Source organism: Oculina patagonica, chromosome 1 (assembly GCF_052425735.1).
Source record: "Oculina patagonica isolate OP01 chromosome 1, crgOcupat, whole genome shotgun sequence".
NCBI classification, from domain to species: Eukaryota; Metazoa; Cnidaria; class Anthozoa; order Scleractinia; family Oculinidae; genus Oculina; species Oculina patagonica.
Genome location: NC_135758.1, coordinates 22,253,001 through 22,277,285, shown reverse-complemented (window position 1 = coordinate 22,277,285; position 24,285 = coordinate 22,253,001). Strand labels below are relative to the sequence as shown.

The 24,285-nt window shown below is 38.6% G+C and overlaps 3 protein-coding genes across 5 annotated transcripts in view; all 3 read right to left on the bottom strand.

Annotated features, from left to right (window-relative positions):
• The window catches only part of LOC144641677 (uncharacterized), a 64,040-nt gene that overhangs the window by 27,158 nt on the left and 12,597 nt on the right, over nucleotides 1-24,285 (bottom strand). The window lies entirely within an intron of this gene.
• The window catches only part of LOC144641935 (uncharacterized), a 31,086-nt gene continuing 8,357 nt past the window's right edge, over nucleotides 1,557-24,285 (bottom strand). Inside the window, exons 3-4 of one of the 2 annotated variants that reach the window (XM_078500953.1) lie at nucleotides 9,054-9,683; nucleotides 1,557-5,981 (exon numbers count right to left, since the gene is read on the bottom strand). In XM_078500953.1, coding sequence (XP_078357079.1) covers nucleotides 2,635-5,981; nucleotides 9,054-9,683 — 3,977 coding nt within the window. In that variant the 3' untranslated portion in view covers nucleotides 1,557-2,634. Of the gene's footprint in view, nucleotides 5,982-9,053; nucleotides 9,684-23,896; nucleotides 24,169-24,285 lie in introns of those variants that run through there. The other variant, XR_013568661.1, reaches the window with a different exon arrangement.
• On the bottom strand, nucleotides 14,999-17,100 carry LOC144636985 (tetratricopeptide repeat protein 28-like). The gene has a single exon (XM_078496196.1). The coding sequence runs from the start codon at nucleotides 17,012-17,014 to the stop codon at nucleotides 15,524-15,526; it is 1,491 nt and encodes a 496-aa protein (XP_078352322.1). The 5' UTR covers nucleotides 17,015-17,100; the 3' UTR covers nucleotides 14,999-15,523.

The window sequence follows — 24,285 nt, the reverse complement described above, 5'->3', positions numbered from 1 at the left end:
AACATGCAGAAAGAAGTCAAAACGTTGTTTAGGAGAAAAGGTTCATATTCCTTAAAACGGAATCAATGAAATTATAACTGACTGCAAAGTTCTATAAAAACAATGTCAAACATGTGTAACATTGAACAATGAAAAGTAAGAGTAAAGTAGAGCAAAAGGCTTTTATCACCTAATCTTAAAACATTACACAAAACCTTTAACTCTTTACCTCCCACGAATGCTAAAGAATATACCTGACAATCAAACTTTCCTACCACTCATAATTAACAAATTCCATTTTGCCGTGCGTCGTTTCAGTTATAGATCACAGATGACGTCAAAAAGTGGTATGAACAAGTTATGAACAGATGTTCATACCGCATTTTGACGTCTTCTGTGATCTATAACTGAACAGACCCACGGCAAAATGGAATCTATTTGTTTTATATAATAACAGAAGACTTCCGTACACTTCAGTGTGAGCAATGCCGCTACCTGTGAGCTAAATTGTTTTCATTTCACGATAAAGTTTCTGTAACCACATAGCACTGTTACTCCGATTGAATAAACAGAAAAATGGTAAATTGAAAGTCAATGAAAAAACTAAACTTTATTCCGATTGGAAAGTTGTTCAAATCTGTAAGCATTAACCCAAGCGTTCAATCGCCATTCATTTGTTTCCCGTGGCGTCTTCCAACTGTACAACATCGATGTTGTTGCTTCAAGTTGAAAAAACAATTATCAATTGGTGTCGACAAATCCATGCTACAGATTTCTCTTATTAAGTAATGCACTCTACCCATGGTGATGATATAAGCAGAGAAAAAAAAATGCAGCGTGATTTTTTAGGGTTTTTGTGTTCTCGTCACATGACTTACCAAAACATGCTCATGTCTACCAAAAATAAAGGCAACCTCCAATAGAACAAACATGACCAAGAACTAAACCCAGGATGCTAGGATGTGACTGTTAGAAGTTATCCATAGTAACCATAATGTAGTTAATCCCCCCTTCAAGGTGAAATGAACAAAAATTTCCAAATGCCATTTTAACCAATAAAACACTAAAACTATCCGAGTGCCTTGCGTCTTCAAAAACACCAAATATGAAGCCAAAAGTTTTTATTTCCCACAATTTTCAGACAATTTTTCAGAACACTCTACGATTGTGAAGGCCTAAAAAGGCATATTGCAACTAGCAATATCTCTGTGATGCAATGGCCAATCACTTTGAAACTTCGGAATATGTTTATTTGGCTCTTAAGAAACATATAGGCAAAAATTAAATAAATAAATAAATTATGTTTATTTGACCTTTGAATCATACAACAAAAACTGCGGAAAGCGCAAGGTTTTATTTGTAAGCTAGCTGTCAACTGATTTAAATTTAGCTGTCAACAAGCTGTCAACTGATTTTTTGAAATTGATAATATACCGTTTCAATCAATGTTGTACACAAATACGTAATTATTATTGAGTAAATTATTATTTAAATTTATTGGAATTAAAGCAAGCTGTGTACTCATTTCTATTTTCAGTTACAATTAAACTTGATGAAGGTTCACAAAAAGAGGATGTTAAAAATAAGCCAAAAATATATAAAAAATAAAGAAATTCATTGCAGTATAAATCGTGAAAAATCATGTCAGTTTTCTTGTGAAATAAGCCAAATTCAAAAACTGTTGAAATTTAGTATAGTATAGTCAGAGTGAAAATGTCGGTTTTCTTGTGAAATAAATTAGGGTTATGATTCCCCAGATGACTTCCTGCATATTAGAAAATCAGAGCCATAATTTTTGCACAAGAATAGCTGGGTTATGATTCCAGACATGATGCCCATAAGCTTTGAGGCATCACAACCATGATTACTTACATGTAGGTTTCACAATTGGGGTTATGATTCCACAGATGGTTTAATGAAGTTTTGCAAAATCAAGGCTTTGATTCTTTAGTCTTACATACTGGTTTGATGATTTGATGAAGCCTGGGCAAATCAAAGTTATGATTCCCCAAGCACAGAAAATGAACACTAGAGTCACGATGGATGATTCATTAGAGTAAATTCCTGTGCGGTCAAACACTTTCACAGAGATTTCGATGATTTCTCGAATAATTCACTGTCTTCTTCAAGCTTGTTTAGCCCAGTTAAATGCTTCGAAAGGTGAACGATGCTTGGCGTATTATTTCTCACTGTAGATTTGTAATTAAGCTGAACTTTTTTGCTTTCTTGTGGCCGCGCGAGTTTGAAAAATTTTCCCGACAACTCTGATTTGGACTATGAACTCTGATCACGCGCGCGAGTCACACCACCGCGTGACGGCATGTATGTGTCTTTACTCTTATAGATCATAAGTAAGAACCAATCAAAATGCGCGAAGAATTCAGGTTATTGCATGAAAAAGAATATATAGCGATGTTACACATGCACAGCATGGTCTACAAGGTATATTTACTTGTAAGTTTTGGCGGGAAATTTGGACAGTTATTTAAAGTTTAGACTGTTAATTTGATCTCCTGTTCTGTACACACGAGAAGCCAGGCGCGAAAGCCCCAAAGCGGAGAAAACGCCACCGGATCGAGGTCCCAACGTGTAAACCGTTAAAACGTTTATCAGTCCTTTTGTCTGAGTTACAAATGCGAAATGTTTTAAAAGAATTTACTTTTCTTTTCCAAATTTAAATGTCACGTTATCTCCAATCAGCATAAACGGTGCCCACTCGGAAACCTTGGCAAAGCCGTTACCTCTCATCCACTTCACGGCCTCCTGAAGAGACTCACTGGCACTTTCCCCACAAACAAGGTGCCCATAGAAGCGACGCATCAGCTGCTCTGTCGCTCTGTCTTCTATGGCCCACAGTGCCACAAGTACTGAACGTGCACCGGATCCTAAGAACGCTCGAGCGATTCCAACCACTCCCTCGGCTCGGATCTGTCCACGCCCACTGTGACAACAGCTAAGTACCACCAGCTTAGCTCGCAGTCGAACATGTGAGATGTCAGACATTGTCAATAAGTAGTCTTCTTCTTGTGGAATACTTTTAGTAAGGCCTGGAGGGGAAAGAGCAATTTCTCCTCTTTCAGCATTTCCATGTGCAGCAAAATGTATCAAACTGACTGAATGTAACCTTTTAAGTACCGCTTGCTTGGTTGCGCATTGTCCTAACAAAGGCTGTTCTCTCAGCAGTTCTCCAATCATCTCTGCTTCCTTTCTTGCACATGGCAGTGGTTTAAAGTTCTCAACACGTCCCTTGTAACGCACACGGCCAACCACAGGATCGCCTACTATCAGTGCACCACTCTGAATGTGATAGTCTGCAGGACTGTTCTGAATGAGCTTGAGAGTCGACAAAGAAGGAACGATGCGGATCCTGAAAGTCTCTGATAAATACTTTCCACCTTCATCAGTTAATGCTGGAAATGGAACTTGGTTCAAAGACCGATCAGGAACAATGATGATTTCTGGCTCATCAAGTAAGTCAGCCACAGGAGCGATGAGCATTTTGTAACACAAAGAAATGCTTGATTCGGAATTTGCAATTTCTCCATCGTCTTCCTCTACAAGTCGCAAAGCTGCGAGGCTCTCTTCTTGGAATGATTTCAATTTTGGCTCCATTACAATTAAAGATCGATCTTCGCAACTCTCCTCGGGTAAAATACCAAAGCTGCGAAAGCTTTTATCAAAAAAGTCAGTCAAACTGTCAATAAATCCGGCACCAACAATGTCTTCATTTACTGTTATTCTTTGGAAACGAATGATTCCACTTGTTTTGAGAATCCACAAAAACACATCTTGACGAAAATAAGAAATGTACAGGCAAACGCAGTTGCTTTCTTTCCTTATAACATTCTCAATGCCAATCCACGATTGTGGATTAAATGATATTTCACTTTCAACGGAGTACTGAGTCGCCATCAAGTCTGCTAGGGCTCTCGCTCGTGCCAGCTCTTCGACATAAAGAGCATTGTTAGGGTTTCCATAAAAACAAAAGAATGCACTAAGATTCAGGTAGGGAGAATTGTGGACGTCTGAAAAAGATATTTTAAACTGATCGTTGTCTTTCAGAAAACCACGCAAATTCTCACTTTTCTTGATACTCAGAAGGAGATATTTAAACGTTTCCTCGATCTTTCTCTGGGAGAACTTCACCATTGCAAGGTTAAAAAGAAATAGAAACTCTTGGTCACCGTGTCCAATATCTTTACTAATTGAAAGTGCCTTAGAGAGATAACCTTCAGCCATGACATGCTCACCTAGATAGTGAAACACAGTTCCTAAGTTTCCGTAGGATGACGCTTCTCCTTCTCTGTCACCAATTTTCATTCTGATTGCAAGTGCTTTCTCGAGATATTCTTTAGCTTTGTCATATTCACCAAGAGATTGAAAAAAAATTCCTAAGTTTCCGTAGGATGACGCTTCTCCTTTTCTGTCACCAATTTCCATTCTGATCGCAAGTGCTTTCTCGAGATATTCTTTAGCTTTATCATATTCACCAAGAGATTGAAACACAGTTCCTAAGTTTCCGTAATCTGCTGCTTCTCCTTCTCTGTCACCAATTTCCATACTGATCGCAAGTGATTTCTCGTGATATTCTTTTGCTTTGTCATATTCACCAAGGGATTGAAACACAATTCCTAAGTTTCCGTAGGATGATGCTTCTCCTTCTCTGTGACCAATTTCAATTCTGATCGCAAGTGCTTTCTCGTGATATTCTTTAGCTTTGTCATATTCACCAAGAGATTGAAACACACTTCCTAAGTTTCCGTAGGATGATGCTTCTCCTTCTCTGTCACCAATTTCCATTCTGATCGCAAGTGCTTTCTCGTGATATTCTTTAGCTTTGTCATATTCACCAAGAGATTGAAACACAGTTCCAAAGTTTCCGTAATCTGTTGCTTCTCCTTTTCTGTCACCAATTTCCATTCTGATCGCAAGTGCTTTCTCGTGATATTCTTTAGCTTTGTCATATTCACCAAGAGATTGAAACACAGTTCCTAAGTTTCCGTAATCTGTTGCTTCTCCTTCTGTGTCACCAATTTCAATTTTGATCGCAAGTCCTTTTTCGAGATATTCTTTAGCTTTGTCATATTCACCAAGAGATTGAAACACAGTTCCTAAGTTTCCGTAATCTGTTGCTTCACCTTTTCTGTTACCAATTTCCATTCTGATCGCAAGTGCTTTCTCGTGATATTCTTTAGCTTTGTCATATTCACCAAGAGATTGAAACACAGTTCCCAAGTTTCCGTAGCATGACGCTTCTCCTTTTCTTTCACCAATTTTAATTTTGATCGCAAGTGCTTTCTCAAGATATTCTTTAGCTTTGTCATATTCACCAAGAGATTTAAACACATTTCCTAAGTTTCCGTAATCTGTTGCTTCACCATTTCTGTTACCAATTTCCATTCTGATCGAAAGTGCTTTCTCGTGGTATTCTTTAGCTTTGTCATATTCCCCAAGAGATTGAAACACGACTCCTAAGTTTCCGTAAGATAAAGCTTCTCCTTCTCTGTCACCAATTTTAATTCTGATCGCAAGTGCTTTCTCAAGATATTTTTTAGCTTTGTCATATTCACCAAGAGATTGAAACACAGTTCCTAAGTTTCCGTAAGATGATGCTTCTCCTGCTCTGTCACCAATTTCAATTCTGATCGCAAGTGCTTTCTCCTGATATTCTTTAGCTTTGTCATATTCACCAAGAGATTGAAACACGACTCCTAAGTTTCCGTAAGATAAAGCTTCTCCTTCTCTGTCACCAATTTCAATTCTGATCGCAAGTGCTTTCTCAAGATATTCTTTAGCTTTGTCATATTCATCAAGAGATCGAAACACAGTTCCTAAGTTTCCGTAAGATGATGCTTCTCCTGTTCTGTCACCAATTTCAATTCTGATCGCAAGTGCTTTCTCGTGATATTCTTTAGCTTTGTCATATTCACCAAGAGATTGAAACACAGTTCCTAAGTTTTCGTAGGATGATGCTTCTCCTGCTCTGTCGCCAATTTCAATAGCCCTTTTTACAGTTCCCGGCGCCATATTGGAATAGCAACCGCGCAGACATGAAAGCGAGGCTAGAGTTGACCCGCGCCTGAGCGAGAAGAGAGATTACAGTGAGGATTCGGCAATTTGCTCGTCTTTTTTCGCGTTTTTCGAAAAATAATCGAAAGTTTCAATTCTAATATTACTCCTTCGTCATCTCCTAAGATGTAAGGAAAATATTGGACCGCTTTTGGCTGTAAAAAAGGCGAGCGTGCTTTTCACGGGTCTTCACTTGTTTTGGTTTCCCAAGGAGATCCAGCGAAGAAATCCAAGATGTAATCTGATAAAGCGCCAGCATGGTAAGGGAAATTTCTTCGTCTTTAAAGCAAATGTTCTTTTCTCAGATCATTACAGCAGGATATATACACAAAACGCCTGAGTAAGCCGGTGGGATTTACGAAAGGTTTTTAATGTGCAATGTTTACAAAACTTTTGTTTACTTGTTTCTTATCACTGAAGTTGATGTTGATAATATTTTACATCAAATAATGCTCTACTGTTGACAAGATTACAGTGAAATAAATATCCCAAATCAGGAAATTATTCCCAATTTTGCAAACTGTTTTTTTATTTTTATTTTTGAGTCTGGCATTGTATTTTTATAAGAATAACAAATTAAGATACTAATTATTAACAAAGAGTTTCTTTTAGGTAAAGTTATGGTTATTAGCTTAGTTAAATAAAGTTTTAATATTATTTCACAGGTGAAGAGCTATTCCAGTAAACAAGGATTGTGAAACAATCTACAAGGAAGCCCCCAGTAAAAAGAAGACACAGAGAATCATCTACTCAAGAAATTAAAATGCAAAAGCAAAGGGAATCCCTTTTTGTCATCAACCAGCAGTATTATTGCACTTTATAAATCACCTGATGGTTAGTCTGATTGAGCTGCAAAGGAAATAATGCACATTGAAAAAACTGGTTGAATGTCAAGCAAAGTTGGGGTTCAGCCTCACAACAGCCGGGGTAGTTTAATGGTCCCTCAGTGATAACCCAGCATGAATCATTTCTCCAGAAGAGTTTAGAAGTCAAGTCTTTTATCCTCATAATTTAGCAATGCATATATTCTCAACTCATTAGTCTCTATGCATTCGTCAGTTGTGGTTAGGAGAATTTGGTTGAAATTCAGGGCAAATTTAATTACTGTTGTTTTCATCACCTCTAATATACATGTGTATGTATTGACTTGGTGAAATTTTGAGGCTGTTCATTCCCGAACAGTAAAGGGTTGACCACTCATGGGTCTTATTCACTAAAACCGGAAATTATGTCAATACCTATTTATATAATAAACAAAATTTTTGAATGTTTTTTTTTTTAAATGGGGAGCTATAAAAATATAGGTCCTACATCATAACATGTATTTTTGAAAATATTGATGTTATGTTTTAGATGAATAATTCTTTTAATATGACAATAAAGTAAATGTTTCTTGGAGGATAAGTGTGCATTTATGTTACGTGTGTCCGGGCCCTGTGACTTCTGCTGGTAAACCATTCCAAACATTGATGGAGCTTCGACAAGTTTTAAAAAAAAAAAAATTGCCACTTTTCTCGCGGAATTAAGATGAATTATGTGACTATGCCAAAGGGAATTTTATATGTAGATGTACTTAAAACTTTAATCATGAAGCTGGGTAGAACTCTGGTTCATGACGAACAAGAACAGTGTCCATATGAAACTCAGCCATTATCGAGGTAGGAGTTTCTCTTGTTGCACCCTTCTGAGGAAGGCTCAGGGGTGAAATGTCTCTTGCCCCTTAACAAGAATTTGGTGTAAAAAAAAATGAGCGATTTCTCTCCAAAATAGAGAACACAGTGGCGGATCTAGGGGAGGGGCCCGGGGCCCCACCTTATTCTTAAGCCAAACAGAGGACAGGATCATGAGGCAAGGATAAAGGACGAATACAGTTGTACCTGGACATGTAAAATAATAGCAATGATTTATTTTAAATTTGATCATAAAAAGTTTTAGACTTTGAAGCTTCTACCAATAATGCAAGGTCCTCATTTTCCTGCATCACATAAGCCTTATCATTGTGATTGGGCGGGTACTTTTTTATTATAGCATCAGGAACTATGAAAGCATTTTTTAGAAACACCATCATAAATGACTTATTTCAAAACTTAATAGCTGATGCAGTCATTTCAACTGTGAAAACTTTTTTCAACTCTTAAACAATTTGCCCTCTGCTTGTGGTCTTTCCATTTCTTGAGTAGATGATTCTCTGTGTCTTCTTTTATCTGGGGGACTCCGTTTAGATTGTCAGTCACAATCCTTGTTTACTGGGATAGCTCTTCACCTGTGAAATAATATTAAAACTTCATTTAACTAAGCTAATAACCATAACTTTACCTAAAAGCAACTCTTTGTTAATAATTTGTATCTTAATTTGTTACTCTTATAAAAATACAATGCCAGACTCAAAAATAAAAATAAAAAAAAACAGTTTGCAAAATTGGGAATAATTTCCTGATTTGGGATATTTATTTCACTGTAATATTGTCAACAGTAGAGCATTATTTGATGTAAAATATTATCAACATCAACTTCAGTGATAAGAAACAAGTAAACAAAAGTTTTGTAAACATTGCACATTAAAAACCTTTCGTAAATCCCACCGGCTTACTCAGGCGTTTTGTGTATATATCCTTTGCTGTAATGATCTGAGAAAAGAACATTTGCTTTAAAGACGAAGAAATTTCCCTTACCACGCTGGCGCTTTATCAGATTACATCTTGGATTTCTTCGCTGGATCTCCTTGGGAAACCAAAACAAGTGAAGACCCGTAAGAAGCTCGCTCGCCTTTTTTACAGCCAAAAGCGGTCCAATATTTTCCTTACATCTTAGGAGATGACGAAGGAGTAATATTAGAATTGAAACTTTCGATTATTTTTCGAAAAACGCGAAAAAAGACGAGCAAATTGCCAAATCCTCACTGTAATCTCTCTTCTCGCTCAGGCGCGGGTCAACTCTAGCCTCGCTTTCATGTCTGCGCGGTTACTATTCCAATATGGCGCCGGGAACTGTAAAAAGGGCTATTCTGATCGCAAGTGCTTTCTCCTGATATTCTTTAGCTTTGTCATATTCACCAAGAGATTGAAACACAGTTCCTAAGTTTCCGTAGCATGACGCTTCTCCATTTCTGTCATCAATTTCAATTCCGATCGCAAGTGCTTTCTCAAGATATTCGTTAGCTTTTACATATTCTCCAAGACGATAAGACATATTCCCGCAATTTCCATAAGCGTCTGCTTGTTGTTTTCTGTCACCAGTTTGTATCATTATATTGATCGCTCTCTCATAAAGTTCTTTTGCCTTGGCATATTCACACCGCCCTTCATATAATTCGGCTAGTGCTATGGTAACATTCCCTTCTTCGGCTGTTTCACCACACTCGTGGTAAATGACAAGAAGTTCTCTGCTGTATTGTATTGCATTTGTGTAATCATCGATAAGGTAGTAGGCGTTGTACATCCTTACATAGATACCAAGTTTTAATAGTTTGATAAAATGTTCTTCTTTTTTCAGTACTTCACTATTAAGGAAAATCAAACATTCTTTGCATATCTCGATGGCTTTTAGAGCACAACCAGTGTTGAGAAGGAAAGTAGCAACAACTAAGCCGATAGAGATGGCTTGTAAAAGGTCTTCTATGTCATTCATGACGTCCTCTTCCGTAAGTCTTGTGAAAATAGAATAAAAATTATCAAGTTTTATAGTGACTTAAAAAACGATGTTTTTTTGCTATATTTACAGAAAATCAGTATTTCAAATTCACTCGTTGTTTGTTTCCGTATATCTAGACTAAAAGAAATCAATACAGGATGGCACACTAAAAAAATGTGATTTCTAGAATGTTATTTATCATATAACAGAGACTAAGGCAATATAGCACAAGAATTTTTTAAGAAGAAAAAATAGCTCCTAAGATCTTTGATTTCGTAACAGTGAAACCTGAATTAAGCGAACCGCAGACATAGGCGTCAGTAAGCCCCAATATTTTGTGGTCATATTTTCTGTATATCAAACCTATATGAAATGGACACCTCTATTAACCGGACACCTGCGAGAGTCCCGTGGGTGTCCCTTTTATACAGCGTTCACTGTCCTTTCTGTTACATTGCATAAGATAAACCTTGCTGCAAACATCTTGTTTACAAGAACAAGTGTGCAAAGATATTGCTTACTAGTGCGCATGCATGGAGTGTTCACAGGAAAGGGCAAAATTTTTAGCACCAAGGAGTTTAAGTACTGACGTTTTTGAGTCAAGTCCCGGAAGTCAAATGCACTTCTCTTTGGCGTGTGTTATAGACTTTTCATCAAAAGTGCCAAGTTGTGAGGGCTAACATGAGAGCTTTGTAACTCACTGGTACACAGTAATTTTCAGCGAGTTGTTTCAACTCCAAAAGTGGAGTTAAAATTTTAGGTTAAAAATAATCCCTTTTTAAGGGTTATTTTAACTCAAAACTTCATTTAACTCCCACTTTTGAGGTTATTTTTTTTGGACGATTTTGCTGTCCAAGATAATTTTTCACCTTCAGGTTATGAAATATTTTTTTTATTTTTTCCTCATACACGGGCACTTTTTATGTGACAAACATATTTGATCGTGTAGATCACACAACAGTTATTCGGAGACTGGGGCCAACATATGCTGTCGCAATATTTGCCACATATTATGTGACGAGCAATTTCTAATGTAGCAACTTTTATTTGTCACATAGTAAAAGGTAACCCGCCAGCTTGTCAACAAATACATTTGTCACAAAAAAATTGACCCTTTTTTCTCATCTACACAAGCACTGATAAAAATTGTCACATAACAATTGCCACATAAAAATTGCCCGTGTAAAACCGACGTTACTTGTGGGGGGGGGGGGGGGGGGGGGGTTAACAAAAAAAACTAAAAAAAACCCAAACCCAAAATTCCCCCCAAAAAAAAAAAAAAAAAAAAAAATGGGAAAAAAAAAAAAATTTTAACCCAAAAAAGCCCCCTTTTAACGAAAAAAAATGGAAACCAAAAAAAAAAACCCCCTGTATACTGTATACCTAAAAACCCTGGCCGACCCTGACTTGTAGTGAACGTTTTTCCGCGTGACCTGGTCTCGCGTGACTCATTGTAAGCGTTCAAACAACAACGAAAACCAGTCACGCGATTCATGACCATTCATGCAAATCAATCCATGTGGAAATTCTCAGAATTAACAAGCGCTAATAAATGCAGAGCTATCAATCACGAACATCATACGGTTAGAAGTAAGATATAAACTTACCGTGTTGAGTTTCCTTATCTTCTGGTTAAAGTGAAACCAAAATTGATAAACTGAAATAACACTGAGGGAATTTCCCTGCAAGACAAGCGCCAGACAAAAACAAATACAAATTGAAATTGAAATACAACAAGCAAATACAACCAAATTTCAAATACTGGACAAAAAAACCAATCGAACTCAAAGAAATACTTTCAACTAAAATGTTTTACAAGCTTTTCTATCTCCATTTTTTTTGTTAAATACAAACAGATCAGTCCCGGCGATTAAAAGTTGTTTACATTTTGTTGTCGACTTAAGCTTATTTGTCTAATTTGCATCTCAGCTCCCTATTATAAAAAGATCGACCCGACTTGATCTGAAGACAAATAAGGGAGCGAAAACAGAACTGTTTTTGCTCGGTCTGTTGTAATTCTTCATTCATATTTCAAATCACGAAAGATTTTGAAGTTACTCTCTTCATATAAATGCACGATTTGATCGATTACATGTTTTCGCTTTTCAATCAATCAATGCGAATAGGCCAAAGCCGTTTGCAATTGAACATTCCTTCGGTTAATTAATGTCGCGGTTATCAAAATCGTACTATTTATTCTAAACTGGTTAAGGTATAGGTCATATAATACAGGGTTAGTTGTACTTACCACGGCGAAGTTTGGTCTGGAAAGCGAAACTATGAAACACTCGCAGGGGTTCTCGACACATTCCGTGAAAGTGCACTGATTATCATATTAAGTCATGCATGCAACAAGTGTTACGAATTTTCTGGAGTGTTCCACACAAGATTGGCGGAAAGCCCGGGTGGGGGGGGGGGGGGAGTTACTCAACATAATCTCGGGTAGGGAGGTGCAGCCCGGCCTCTTGAACCCTGACCCTGTTGAAGACACGAACCTCTGATTTTCCTTGCCTAGTTCCTGTACGACTTTTTTCCCCAGGCCTTCATGGTATTACTGACGTCACTACTCGTTTCGGTGATGTATCCGGGACGAACGGCCTTTTTCGCTCGGACCACGTGACCCGAAACGAGTTGACCGCAACGAAAATAGAGGCCTAGGAACTAGGCAATGATTTTCCTACCCTGTTCAAGACAGAATGCCAATTTTTGATACCCCCGTCTAAGACATAAACAAGTACCTCACTGGCTTTGTTGTAATCGTGAATTAAGCTATTATCAATGACGAAATCAAATTAAGTCGGCAATACGGAAGAATTAGTGAAAATTGTATAAATTTACACCTCTACAGGCATATAAGTCTATCCTGTTTGAAACTGATCCATGTAAAGATACCCCGTTCAAGACAAAAAAAAAGCCTGAAAACCATACCCGCATGTTCCCCGCACGTCCCCGTTAAGCCACAGGTCTGCAGGTCATCTTTATCAAGTCAGTGATTTATGGTTTGAACTCACCCCTCTGGAATATTTTTTTCAGGTAACTTTAGACTCCTGTTTAAAGTTTTGGGCTTTGAGACCCCCTCCCCATCAGAATTCCCAGTGACACTCTGTGTGGTGGTATCGATTTTTTATGGAACCACATAGTGATGTTTTAGCAGCTGTCGTAATCCTGAATTTTGAATGCAACTGCCTTTCATTGCTTACTACTATTTGTTTAAACGTGTGCTTGGGCTTAGATGTTTGCGTCAAGGCCGTTTTCTCGGTATAAAGGAGCAGTTATGCTTGTGTCTGTACATGCGCTTGTACTTGCGTCGCTAGTGAAAACCAGGCTTTTAAGGCTTTTTTCTTAAAAGTACCCTCGGGGCCAGTTTTCAACCCTGCACTTTCGTGCCCTGATGTCAGACACTGAACACTTAAATATCACTACTACTGAAACTAATAGCATGCAGGGATGACACAGTCGTGAAAGTTCTCGGCTCCCACCAATGTGGCCAAGGTTGGAATTCTAGATCTGGATCGTCACATGACGATTAAGTTTGTTGTTGGTTCTTGTCCTTGTTCCGAGGGTTTTTTCGACGGGATCTCTGATTTTCCTTCCCATATAAACCAACACTTCCAAATGTCAATTCGATTGGAAATAAATAGCCCCACAATTGTGTATAAATAAAGGTATTTTTTTATTTTATTTTTATATATTGTTTTAAAGAAAATAACGACAAACGTACCGTTGCACGAAAAACACTCAAGACATGTTTAGTTTGCTGTGTTTATGTTGACAAGATGCCCATGCAACGTGTGATATCTTGGAAATCATGTATTCCCAGCATGCATTCACAGTAATTTGCTAGTAGTGATTTGTTAGTTTTCCAAACTTCTTAGCCAATCACTGAGCGAGATTCGTCCGGTGTAGTTAGCTTTCAACTAAGCTAAGGTTCCAAAAGAAATAGACGAACCTCCACAAATGACGGGCTTCGCAAACATTTTTCTCCCCTAAAATCTTCCGGTGCAAGTGCAGCTTTGAAGATAAACAGCTGAGATCAGAACATAGTGTACTTTTTTCCAAAGCTGTGAAATTCTCCTTCTTCAAACAATGGCTAGCGAAACTCTTACAAACCGTCCGAAATGTGGCCCTTTTCAAGAGATATCTCAGGATTATTCAATTATTGCGCCCTTGGTAATAATCATGTATTAAGGCCGGATATTATGAACAATACACAAGCCTTATCTAAACATTTGTAATACGCTAAACAAATTATAAGAGATCTCTACTTATAAGCTGTCAAGGGGATTTAATTTTTAGGTACCCAACCTTGGGTACTTTCCTTCACTGATAATAGGCCTTATGCGTGATAACGTATAAGCTCAAAATTCACCACCAAGCTTCGTTTACGCAAATTATTCGCAACCTTTCGCCACCTTCATGCAGTTTTCACGTGGGTATTCTTTTCATCTTTGCTGCTTTGGGAATTCGTTCATAATAATATTCACAAGTTTGCACTTTGAAAGCGAGGCTTGGTGGTGAAACTAGCAAGTCTGACTTAAACATGCATAAGGACTAATGTTACTTCTCTTTTTTAAGTAAAATATCATCGAAGCGGTTATATGAAAAAATAACGTTTTAAACACAGCCTGAAAGTAACCTAAGAAATGGCTTGGGGGTTGTGGAGAGGGCTAACCGACAATAAAAGGACACGCCCTCCACCCACCTGACCACGGTGCCTCCAATTCTAGCAAAGCCTATAAAAGTGGCAGATCTTCGAAAAACTCGATAACTATCCTATACTCATTATCCAACCAAAACCAGCTCGAGTCTTACGAGTACTCCAAAAACAGTCTGGACAGACAACTTCGTTGTTGAAAACTACAGGCTCAGCCAGGACAGGATTTCGCTGATTTGACCGAGCCAGCGGTTTGGGTCCGAGGTGTCCTATCAACAAGACTTCAGGTCCTTTCATACTTGAAACTACATCCCCATACGGCAATCAGAAACGTTCTTTCGGCGATCGTTCAAGTGTCTTAATATTTTCACATTTAAGCGACGACTATTATTATGTAGGCAGGCAGGACACAATATGTATTGAGAATTTGTTTTCCTAGTCGACTCAAGCGGTTGTCCGATTTAATTCCAATGCGTGAAGGACTTACCATTAACTACTAACTAAAAAGGAAGGCAAGACTACTACATTAAGCCTTCACTCGTCTTTATTCAGTTATATTTAGGAAGACGTTAACTTCATAGAGCTACAATCCCGGATTAAACCAGTTGAGACAAACAGATTTCACAGATATTAAGCGAATGTCGACCCTGACTGGCAAGTTTGTTAAAAAAATGTTATCCCCCTCTCCCCCATTCAATGTTGTTTTATGCGGTTTGCAATTTACCAGGCTTTGTTTCCATAAAACGACAACATTGACAACACTGAAATAGGGGAGGGGGGATAGACAAAAATGAGCTGTAGTACTAAAATCGGTGAAAATTAGCAAAGTGTTTCAACCATTTTGTCCGAGATTGTAAGTAAGAGCTAACACAATTATTCACTTAACTGGATAACATGCAAAAAGAAGTCAAAACGTTGTTTAAGAGAAAAGGTTCATATTTTATTTCTTAGCGATGTTACACATGCACGGCATGGTCTACAAGGTATATTTACTTTTTAGTTTTGGCGGGAAATTTGGACAGTTATTTAAAGTTTAGACTGTTAATTTGATCTCGAGCTCCTGTTTTGTACACACGAGAAGCCAGGCGCCAAAACCCCAAAGCGTAGAAAACGCCACCGGATAAAAGTTCCAACGTGTAAACCGTTAAAACGTTTATCAGTCCTATGTCTGAGTTATAAATGCGAAATTTTTTAAAGAATCTGCTTTTCTTTTTCAAATTTAAATGTCACGTTATCTCCAATCAGCATAAACGGTGCCCACTCGGAAACCTTGGCAAAGCCGTTACCTCTCATCCACTTCATGGCCTCGTGAAGAGACTCACTGGCGCTTTTTCCACGAACAAGGTGCTCATACAAGTGACGCATTAGCTGCTCTGTCGCTCTGTCTTCTATGGCCCACAGTGCCACCAGTACTGAACGTGCACCGGATCCTAAGAATGCTCGAGCGATACCAACAACTCCCTCGGCTCGGATCTGACCACACCCACTGTGGCAACAGCTAAGTACCACCAGTTTAGCTCGCAGTTGAGCTTTCGAAATGTCAGACATTGTCAATAAGTAGTCTTCTTCTTGTGGAATCCAGCTAGTGAGGCGTAGAGGGGAAAGAGCAATTTCTCCTCTTTCAGCATTTCCATGTGCAGCAAAATGTATCAGACTCACTGAATGTAACCTTTCAAGTACCGCCTGCTTAGTTGCGCATTGCCCTAACAAAGGCTGTTCGCTCAGCAGTTCTCCAATCATCTCTGCTTCCTTTCTTGCACATGGCAGTGGTTTAAAGTTCTCAACACGTCCCCTGTAACGCACACGGCCAACCACGGGATCACCTACTATCAGTGCACCACTCTGGCTGTGATAGTCCGCTGGACTGTCCTGGATTAGCTTGAGAGTCGTCAATGAAGGAACGATGCGAATCCTGAAAGTTTCTGATAAATACTTCCCGCTTTCATCACTTAACGCTGCAAATGGAACTTGGTTCAAGGACCGATCAGGAACAATGATGATTTCTGGCTCATCAAGTAAGTCAGCCACAGAAGCAATGAGCAATCTGTAACACAAAGAAATGCTTGATTCGGAATTTGGACCTTCTCCATCGTCTTCCTCGACAAGTCGAAAAGCTCCGAGGCCCTCTTCATAGAACGATTTCAGTTTTGGCTCCACTACATTTAAAGATCGATCTTCGCAACTCTCCTCGGGTAAAACACCAAAGCTGCGGAAGTTTTTATCAAAAAAATCAGCCAGTCCGGCACCAACAATGTTTTCACTTACTGTTATTCTTCGAAAACGAATGACTCCACTTGTTTTGAGAATCCACAAAAACACATCTTGACTAAAATAAGAAATGTACAGACAAACGCAGTTGCTTTCTTTCTTCATAATATTCTCAATGCCAATCCACGATTGTGGATTAGCTGAGATTTCACTTTCAACGGAGTACTGAGTCGCCATTAAGTCTGTAAGGGCTCTCCCGCGTGCTAACTCTTCGACATAAAGAGCATTGTTAGGGTTTCCAGTAAGACAAAAAAATGCACTAAGAAATCTGAAGGGAGAGTTCTGGACGTCTGAAAACGATATTTTAAATTGATCGTTGTCTCTCAGAAAACCGCGCAAATTCTCACTTTTGTCGATACTCAAAAGCAGACGGTTAAACATTTCCTCGATCTTCCCTTGGGATAACTTTACCATTGCTAGGTTACGAAGAAATTGAAACTCTTTCTCACGGTCTCCAATATCTTTACTAACTGAAAGTGCTTGAGAGAGATACCTTTCAGCCATGAGAAAAAGCCACCAAACACGCAGGCTCTAGATATCTACTCATATTCACCAAGCGAATGAAACACACTTCCTAAGTTTCCATAACATGACGCTTCTCCTTTTCTGTCACCAATTTCAATTCTGATCGCAAGTGCTTTCTCAAGATATTCTTTAGCTTTGTCATATTCACCAAGAGATTGAAACACACTTCCTAAGTTTCCATAACATGACGCTTCTCCTTTTCTGTCACCAATTTCAATTCTGATCGCAAGTGCTTTCTCGAGATATTCTTTAGCTTTGTCATATTCCCCAAGAGATTGAAACACAGTTCCTAAGTTTCCGTAAGATGAAGCTTCTCCTTCTCTGTCACCAATTTCAATTGTGATCGCAAGTGCTTTCTCTTGATATTCTTTAGCTTTGTCATATTCACCAAGAGATTGAAACACAGTTCCTAAGTTTCCGTAATCTGCTGCTTCTCCTTCTCTGTCACCAATTTCAATACTGATCGCAAGTGCTTTCTCTTGATATTCTTTAGCTTTGCCATATTCACCAAGATATTGAAACACAGTTCCTAAGTTTCCGTAGGATGATGCTTCTCCTTCTCTGTCACCAATTTCAATTCTGATCGCAAGTGCTTTCTCGAGATATTCTTTAGCTTTGTCATATTCACCAAGAAATTGAAACACAGTTCCTAAGTTTCCGTTGGATGATGCTTCTCCTTCTCTGTCACCAATTTCAATTCTGATCGCAAGTGCTTTCTCGAGATATTCTTTAGCTTTGTCATATTTACCAAGAGATTGAAACACAGCTCCTAAGTTTCCGTAGCATGACGCTTCTCCTTGCCTGTTTCCAATTTCAATACTGATCGCAAGTGCTTTTCCATGATATTTTTTGGCTTTAACATATTCTCCAAGTTGATAAGACATGTTCCCGCATTGTCCATAAGCGTATGCTTGTCTTTCTCTGTAACCAGTTTCTATCATGATATTGATCGTTCTCTCATAAAGTTTTCTGGCCTCGGCATATTCACACCGCCGTTCATATATGTCGGCTAGTTCCATGGTAACATTCCCTTCTTCGGCTGTTTCACCACACTCGCGGTAAATGACAAGAAGTTCTCTGCCATATTTTATTGCATTTGTGTAATCAAAGGTAAGGTAGTAGGCGTTGAACATCCTTACATAGATACCAACTTTAAATAGTTTGACAAAATGTTCTTCTTTTTGCAGTACTTTGTTACTGAGGAAAATCAAACATTCTTTGCATATCTCGATGGCTTTTAGAGCACGACTAGTGTTGAGAAGGAAAGTAGCAACAACTAAGCCGATATAGATGGCTTGTAAAAGGTCTTCTAGGTCATTCATGACGTCCCCTTCTGTAAGCCTTGTAAAAATAGAATAAAAATCTTATAGTGACTTAAAATAACGATGTGTTTGTGTTTATTTTACAGCCGAAAATAACTGAATATTCTAAATGCGCTCATTGTTCGATTTCGTATATCTAGACAAAATGAAAACACTACAGGACGGCACACTATAAAACTGTAATTTGTAGAATTATTAGTGAATACAACACAGACTGAGGTAATATAGCAAAAGAATAATAAAGAAGGATAAATACTTCTAAGATCTTTTATTTTCGTTACAGTGAAACCTGTACTAGTTGTACCTATCGGTAAGTGCCAACGAGCGAAATACTCACGTTTGTTCATAAGAACAGATTTTGAATGGTTTTTGATAGAACTATATTTGAAATGACCAAAATATGGTAAATTGTATTTTAGGTAATATGCGAAAAAAGTGCTATTTCTCTGGTGTTCATAAATGACACAGGCTTGATAGCCTGCGTAGCAGACGCCGTAGTTTCTAGCGCGCGCATTCTCGCGATCGCGCACTCTTTTAAACACACTAAAAAACGTACACAGATGTCTGCTACGCAGGCTACAGGTTTGACAGATTGATAACTCTTGACAAATCTTTAAATTCTTTTCAACGTTAAAATGTCACAAAATGTAGGCAATAAATGAGGTTTAATCACTGTTTTTTAAATACAACACGCGATGGTTAAAATGTTTCCGTCCACAAAAGGGATAGTTGCATTTCAAGAACTTCTTATAAATCAAATCCCAAAATCAAAACTGCTAAGATGCTTTTTTAAAAATAATTTTCAGTAATCAGAGACAGTCATACACGGGTCAGATTTCAGTCTCGCATGCGCAGTGTCATGTTCAGTTGCGCAAAACTTCAAAAATTTGAACAGAAAACAAAACTTGAACGGTCAAGGATTATTTGGAGACAAAATTTTTATTCAAGTTAACCATTTGCCGTTAGAAGCAAAAAACTTTTGACTTTCTTGTGTGTATGACATGCAGTAATTTGAGTGAGCGTCGCTTTGTATTGATGTTATTCCTACGCGGAGCGAAAATGCGTACCAAATAAAATATAAACGGTATTTGATTTGGAATACATCATCGGTCAAACAATTACTATAAACACAATCAACACTAAAAGGAAGCATTTACCCGACTTCAGCATTCTCATAAGTCAAGAAAACTCTATTTGAAGGCAACAGTCCGCTTTTGATTTTCATGTCCGGCTCTCTTCGATCGTAAATCAAAGGACTCCAAAGTCGAAAGATTATTACATCGCTTTGAAGCCCTTGATGTTCATTTTTTCGGCGTTCGAATATTTTCACACGAATCCCGCGTCCTGCACTTTCTACCGTCGCTTTCCCGAATCCCGTTTTTTCTTTCCTCAAAAACAAATGAAAAAGTTTAAGACGAATTTATGCAAAATTTAATAAATGTAAGAAGTAGGTATTGCTATGCATCTTTTGTCCTCACGGAAAGAAGTCTCAATGTCACTGCTTGCCTTTTGCACTCTAGCAATCGTGTCCTGCGGGTTTTCTCCGAATCCTTTACCGGCCTTAGGATTTCTTCTTATAACCAGGTAACCAAAGTCTCTGTGAAGGTTTACAAGTGCTTTCGTCCCTTATAGCTTAGTGTAACATTAAATTCTTCTTTATGGATTGCCGCGGCATTTACCCCAGGGGGGGGGGGAAGGGGGCGATTCGGGTATGTTTTTGGTGGTTATATGTGCCGGCCGGTCCCCAAATTAGCACTCTGTTTTAGAAAGAATTTGCATTCTAAACTGTAGCGTTGCACGTTTGTATAGACATCCGGGACTCTCATAGCGCGGGAAACTGTGGTCACGTGTCAAGCGAAGGAGTGTGATTTTTGTCTCGTGTCGTATGACGTTGTCATGACGACACGAGATAATTCTACAGGGGGAAAAGTGCATTCCATGCGTGTTTGCTTTCTGAGGCCGCCGAATTTTCCCGCCATGTCAACATTTTTCCCGCCATGTCAACATTTGCTTTGTGAGGCCGCGGAATTTTCCCGCCATGTCAACATATGCTTTGTGATCTGAGGCCGCCGGAATTTCATATCAAAGAACAAATAGTTTCTTTACAAAGGTCGCAACTAACGCGCTGGTTTATCAAACTGTAGGTTAGGAGTATTTATTGTAAAGGGCTTATTATGTAAAAATACAGGCACGCTAAAAAGAGATGACGTTTTTTTCTGAACTTGCAGCAAACGAGCAAATTTTTAGTGGTCCAACAGGCAATAAAAATGGAACAGAAATAAGGCCCCTTTTAGTGCCTATCCGCTAACGAACTGGCTAGTGAAACTCTACCCGGACAGAGGACACCAGACTCAGGAGCAGAGAAAGTTTAAAACCTAAAGTTCGGTGCGCTACGATCTGTAGTGGAACGAGCATTTGGCATGTTGAAAGTTCCTTGGAGAATTGCGTTGAAAAAGGTTGAACAAAAAACGAGCATCCTAAAAAATACTATGATTGCTACGTGACTTTTGCAGAACATTTGTTTTGAAAGGCGTGACCTTTGTGGCATGAATAACAACAATTTAATAACAGAAGATAAACGATTAGATAAAGACAATTATTTTGATGCCAAATCTTTAAAAAATGTCAACTGTGGCGTTTGTTTGTTCCATTTGCCTGGTTTGGGCGTCACGGAACATTTCAGCCGATCGTTCAAATCTTGCGTTGTGCTGTTTCATACTCTGCCAGTCTGGAGTCGAGGGGGAAATTATATTTGATGAGTTTTCTTAGGATTGAAGAGCAGAAATGTCAATCTAAAGCGCAGAAAATACATTGTTTTGTATTTTTTTGACCCGAAGATTGACCTGAGTCAAGAGACACTACATGTAGGTTCATATATCCTGCTGTGAATTCCACGCTACAATATAACACAACTTTTATAGACGACAACAACAGCCTTTTCAGTGGATGAATGAAGCTCTAAAGAGGAATACACGTACATGTGACGCATTTTTTTTCTTTAAATTAGCTGTACGCTTTTCAATTTTGGATATATTTGAGCTGCAGCCAGCAGTTATCAAGAAAAATACAGACAAATTTTACGTTCTTAAAATAACATTCTAACCTTTGCGACAAGATTGTACTGAAAATCAATTAAAATTTATCGGGGTTAAAGAGGGATTGTAATCTAAGCAATTAGTTGGCGGTTCGGGATTAAATGTCAAAGTACACATAGCACATGTCGTTTGAACAAAAGGTTTGAATCGTTTGAATCGTTAGTCGATTAAATACCCAACCATTTTAAAGTTATGACCAGTTATCAAACAGCGTAGCTCTGTGTAGAAGTTAAAGTCTCTCTTTAAAAGTGAGATTTGATAACGATTTTGTGCGAGTTAAACACTACTTGTTTATTGCGTACGTTCGCGCGAAATCACGTGTCAAACAAGATCGAATGTTTCCTATTTAGCAGAACCTAGCAGAATCTTTTTTATTGAGTAGATTTCATCCAATAAGCAGGCCAGAGTCTAAGCGCGGGCCGGCCGAAAATAGCGAAGAAAATGACTGTAATTTACCCGTTCTTCAGCCGCTGTTGTAGCTTTGGCGTTACAAAAACATTAGGACCGGCTCAAGAGTGACCAAAATCAAATTTCTCCTCACAATATCAATACTAAATCAGGAGAAGAGGTTATAAGAATTAACAAAATCATCACCACTCGCATGTCATTATCACACAACAGGCTAAGCGGTCACGAATAAACACCCAAAGCGATACTTCATATAGCGTGAAGAAAGCACATGAAAGTCATAGGTTAAGTATACAAGGAAGTTGTTTTGAACTAGTTTAATCAGCACAATTCTAACTTGCCCAAGCTAGCTAGTCAACTAAATCGAAACTAAAGTAAAGGGCACACATGTGGTTCGACTACTACGGTCTATTACATCTTTGAAATCGGATCTAATCAAAAATGGAAAGGCAAAAAAAGGTTTTCCTGACATATTGTCGGTCGACATACCTACAGTTCTGTACGGCGCAATCCTGTTTAAGACATGCTTTCCCCTATTGCTGTACTGACCAAAATCATAAATTGTTCTCACGAAACGGTAGCTATTATCTGATTGACTAATATGACTAGAATGGTGGGAATCTCGTGTGATCGCTTTTATCACTAAGAAAAACAAACAAAAAGCTTAAAAATAAACGCAACTGTCAGTGCAAACAGCATCTGTTTTGTTTTTAAAAATCTGATGATCGCATTTTTCGGCATTTACTAAAAAAAGAAAATTTAACCTAGCAGAATATTTCATTCAGTAGATTTCATCCAATAAGCAGGCCAGAGTCTAAGCGCGGGCCGGCCGAAAATAGCGAAGAAAATGACTGTAATTTACCCGTTCTTCAGCCGCTGTTGTAGCTTTGGCGTTACAAAAACATTAGGACCGGCTCAAGAGTGACCAAAATCAAATTTCTCCTCACAATATCAATACTAAATCAGGAGAAGAGGTTATAAGAATTAACAAAATCATCACCACTCGCATGTCATTATCACACAACAGGCTAAGCTAAGCGGTCACGAATAAACATGCACCCAAAGCGATACTTCATACAGCGTGAAGAAAGCACATGGAAGTCATAGGTTAAGTATACAGTAGAATGAATGCTTAGTGAACCAAAGTGCAATACAGCGTTTTTCGACAGCTAAGTATCTGTCTGTCATCTTTTTCTCAGTGCTGTTATTGGAGTCCTATAACTGTTCAACGGCCAGATGCTGAAGTGTACTTTGAATTTTATTTTTTATGTTACATACACGCTTTTCAATTTTCGATATCTTTGCAAGCAATAAATAGACGTGAAAAGCGATCTCTTTTTTAAATAAACTCTGAAAAGTGGCACGAGACACTAAGCCCAGAGGGCTTTTGATTATGCTTAGTGCGTATGTGAAAGTGCTACTTTGTGAGATCGAGTTGCTGGCCTTTGTGGCCTTTAAGAATACTACATGAACGATTCCCCGTTCTACAAACAGGTCAATTGTTGATACCCCGTTCTGGCTGTTAATAAGTTGAAACTTTCGTGTGTTCATATCCCGCTCTAGGAATCGCCTCTAAAATTGTGGGGGGGGGGGGGGGCAGGGGATTCTGAACCTACCGCCTCCCGTACCCTTTACTTCCGCCTCCCGATCCTCCCATAGCTGTTCTCTCCTGTTTGTTTAATGTCCATTGCGAAATAGAATGAAATGTTACGAAATTTCCCGCCCTCGCTCCTCCCCCTTCCCGCCCCTTTTCTCCCGGGCACCCGCACCCCTGTCCCCCTCCACTAAAATGGAAACCCCGTTCTAGATCAGGAGTACCAAAATCACGATCCGCTTGGCGGCACATATTGACTGTCTTATTCAAAGGAATAGAACCAGCATCACTATATACCATATCCAGCAGTTGAAATGTTGGAAACAATCACAGATTATGCTAGGGCCGCTTGCGGCCTGCAGTATAAGATGGATTATACGAAGATAAAGGAGACGAATATAACAATGTGTAACCAACTTTATTTCGCTCTGAATACAGCGCGTTAAAAGCAAACTTGAATAATTAACATAATTAACATAATTCAAACAGCCCATAAGTCCTTGCGCTAAACCACTCCAATCTGCCATTTTATTGAGCATACACAAGTGGACCGCAGGAAACGTAAACAAACTTGTAAATCAAGAGAACACAACTGTTGTAAAACTTATCCTGGAACAGCAGAACCTGCAAACAGAAGAAGAAGACAATGGATTAAACATCAGAAGCACCTGGTATGAACATGACCCAAAAGGATATGTCCTAGGAGAAGGGAGAGGCGGGAGGGACATTGTTATATTCGTC

Bases quoted from the DNA above. Each gene is read 5' to 3' on its own strand.
- LOC144636985 (XM_078496196.1), bottom strand. From the start codon at position 17,014: ATGGTAAAGTTATCCCAAGGGAAGATCGAGGAAATGTTTAACCGTCTG.